The sequence below is a fragment of the Carassius carassius genome, chromosome 6 (assembly GCF_963082965.1).
Source record: "Carassius carassius chromosome 6, fCarCar2.1, whole genome shotgun sequence".
Classification (NCBI taxonomy): domain Eukaryota; kingdom Metazoa; phylum Chordata; class Actinopteri; order Cypriniformes; family Cyprinidae; genus Carassius; species Carassius carassius.
In genome coordinates this window covers 5,621,460-5,624,485 of record NC_081760.1, presented here as the reverse complement: position 1 = coordinate 5,624,485, position 3,026 = coordinate 5,621,460, and the positions used below count along the sequence as shown (strand labels likewise).

General features: G+C 36.3%; 1 protein-coding gene across 1 annotated transcript; it reads left to right on the top strand.

Annotated features, from left to right (window-relative positions):
• Positions 1-238: 238 nt before the first annotated feature.
• LOC132141826 (interleukin-8-like) lies at positions 239-1,201 on the top strand. Its single transcript, XM_059551492.1, has 4 exons — positions 239-391; positions 504-636; positions 767-853; positions 1,002-1,201. The coding sequence occupies exons 1-4, from the start codon at positions 328-330 to the stop codon at positions 1,012-1,014; spliced, it is 297 nt and encodes a 98-aa protein (XP_059407475.1). The 5' UTR covers positions 239-327; the 3' UTR covers positions 1,015-1,201.
• Positions 1,202-3,026: the final 1,825 nt, after the last annotated feature.

The window sequence follows — 3,026 nt, the reverse complement described above, 5'->3', positions numbered from 1 at the left end:
TCCAAGTTTTTGCGAGTGAGTGTGACTTTCACCTGCTTAATCAACATTCATTGTAATGTCTTGCAAAAAAAACAACAACATCAGACAACTTTTAAAATTCCTTAGCTCATCGTGACTTTCGTAATCATATGAATAACAGGCTTACAGACCTGTGACATCAGCACAAACTTTCCCAGTTGAGTATATTGTGCAATTTCCTTTGACTCTGGGCTTTAAAAGAGACGCAAGTTCTCAATGTGGACAGAACTCAACAACAGATCTGAGCGCCTCAGATATCTAGCATCCAAACTACAGACTTACTTTAACTTTTTGTTAGTTCTTGGCAGAATGCACTGCAAAATCTTTTTAGTCTCTGTTATTGTTTTTCTGGGATTCCTGACCATTGGTGAAGGTAAGTGAATTGCAGTAATTTTACAGGTTAATCAGTAGCCATAGTTAGTACAAATGCACTTTTACGTTTTGCATGTATGTGATGAATAATTAACATATTATTTTGCTTTCAGGAATGAGTCTTAGAGGTCTGGGAGTAGATCCACGCTGTCGCTGCATTGAAACAGAGAGTAGACGCATTGGGAAACTCATAGAAAGTGTGGAGCTCTTCCCTCCAAGCCCACACTGTAAAGACACAGAGATCATGTGAGTTTTCACACTAATAATGCTTTAACCCTTGCAGATTGCATGCTTAGAAGAAATCCATAATAATTCAGATTAATATAATAGTATCAAACTGGATTCTTACTGGTTTTTCTCTGTATTTCTAACACAGAGCCACCCTGAAGGGATCCGGAAAAGAGATCTGTCTGGACCCAAAAGCACCCTGGGTTAAGAAGGTCATTGAGAAGATCATTGCCAAGTAAGTGTCACTAAATCCTTACTATGTGTGCAATGTCCAATGCTGAAAAAGTACAACAGATTAATAAGAACAAACTATCAGGTCTCATCACATTTGTCAAGGAAATAACAATGTTATTAAATAAATGCCTTTTTTTGTTGTTTTGCAGCAAAGCACCATGAATGTTTGGATCGTCTGTGAAGATGAGCCTGATGAAATGTATGATGCTGCTACACCTGTAGCGATGGCCACAGTCTGACTGTTTGGTTTTGTTTGCTTAATATTGCGTGTTGTCCAAATATGTATTATATTTATATTTATGTATTTATTTATCATATCTTTTTTTAAATAAACATTTTTTTATACAAACTTTAAGCATATCTGTGTCTTTTTAACATATTTATCTTTTTTTGCAATACACACACACACACACACACACACACATATATATATAATAAGAATAATGAAACTACAAACTATTTTTCAACCACTTCCGCAAAACCTCATGATTCATTTTTTTAGCACTGCATGGCCAATGCTGTTATGTTGGCTCCAAAACCCCCAGTTATTTATAAATATGACAATGAAATATCAGGCCTGAATATCACTTCACTTCTTTTTACCAAATAAGGTTCAACTCTGGGGGTTTAGTCTGAATCTTGGGCCCTTAAAGGAAGAAAACTCTACATAATGGGTTCCATATACAATTTGTGTCTTTCACTTTATAAAAGACTATTTAGGGCCAGAGCATCGCAGTGCGAGGACACTCTCGGAATTGCCGTTTTTTTTTTTTTTTTGAGATTATATTCCGTCATGTGTTTTAAATAGTTACATGTTACAATAATAAAATTAATTCCATAATGTGAAAATGATTACAAATGCAGTTATGTTTAGAACTCAGTTAAAGTACCCTGGTAATGATGAAGTGGATTTAAAGGTTCTATAAATGTGAAAGTAGGTTTTATCTGTGTTCAGTCAGCTTGTTCAACTGTCAGTCATTGCCCTGCACTCAGTAGGTCTGAAAGATACATCTGGCAAACTTGTATCTGCATAAGACTGCACGTGTAGCCACGTGTCATGAAGTCTTGTTACCACATCAAGGGAAAACACCATTCTGTTGCACCATCAGGCACACCCCCATTAACTGCTGCTAATTTCATTGCACGTTGGCTGATTACAAGCATTTCAGCATATTACAGGAAATATTCATGGCTGTAATTTTTGCCTAATAAATTAAACTGTAATAAACAACGTGGAAGCAATAAATCAAGACAACAATATTAGTTTGCTCTAAAAAACATAACAGACATTGTCATGTTTGAAAAAAAAACAACATATTTTTGTTATTAGAAATGTTTCCATTATCAGTGTTTCTATCTTTACAGTTTGAACTTAATTAAAAATTAATAACTTTAAGAGGAATGGACATGAACGTTAAATAATAAAATGAAATAAAAATTGTGCTTTCTTGTCTAAAACAACAAATTACAGTGGTAATGAATTGCCTTTTTTTATTATTTACTGTTCTCTGAGATCCTCTTATAATGTTATCAATATTTTTACATCAAAAACATCATAGTTTAGAAGTAATAGGCTATTTTCTGTGCTGTTTTGACCTCCCCCCCCCCCCCCCCCCTCTTCGGAACATTATATCCCAGATTGCACACATTCATTTGCTTCATCTGGAAAGCATCTGTTGTGTACAAACTTCTTATGATAAACATCTTTAAGATGCTAGTTTTACATACATTCTAAATCATAAACATCTTAAATGATTGGCCGAATACCTCAAGCTTGTGACGGAAATGTTATGCTCCTTAACATATTATGATGCCCTGTCCAGCCAACAAGCGACAAGACATAAACATAAAATTCTTTATAAATGTGTTATAAACAGGATTTCTAGTCGTGTCCTCTTTTGGAAGACCAAATAAAGTAGTTTGGCTTTCTCAATGAAACAGCGTCACACTCCGTGGCCTTGAGTGAGCGGAGGTGGGCTTGAGAAGGTGCAGCCGGTGCATTCTATGAAGGAGTGTCCGATGGGCTTGCAGAAAACCACATGTGACGAACCCGGGCTGGACTGCGCTTCATCCACATTGAAAGCCGATCTGGTTATCCGCCTTCTTTCTTTGCGTGATCATCTGGGCGGCGTCATGCTAATCTTCCCACACAGTGATGTAGACATGTTGGGGGG

Coding starts and splice junctions, on each gene's coding strand:
- LOC132141826 (XM_059551492.1), top strand. CDS start 328: ATGCACTGCAAAATCTTTTTAGTCTCTGTTATTGTTTTTCTGGGATTC. Junction 392..503: donor ATTCCTGACCATTGGTGAAG/GTAAGTGAATTG, acceptor TTTTGCTTTCAG/GAATGAGTCTTAGAGGTCTG. Junction 637..766: donor TGTAAAGACACAGAGATCAT/GTGAGTTTTCAC, acceptor TTTCTAACACAG/AGCCACCCTGAAGGGATCCG.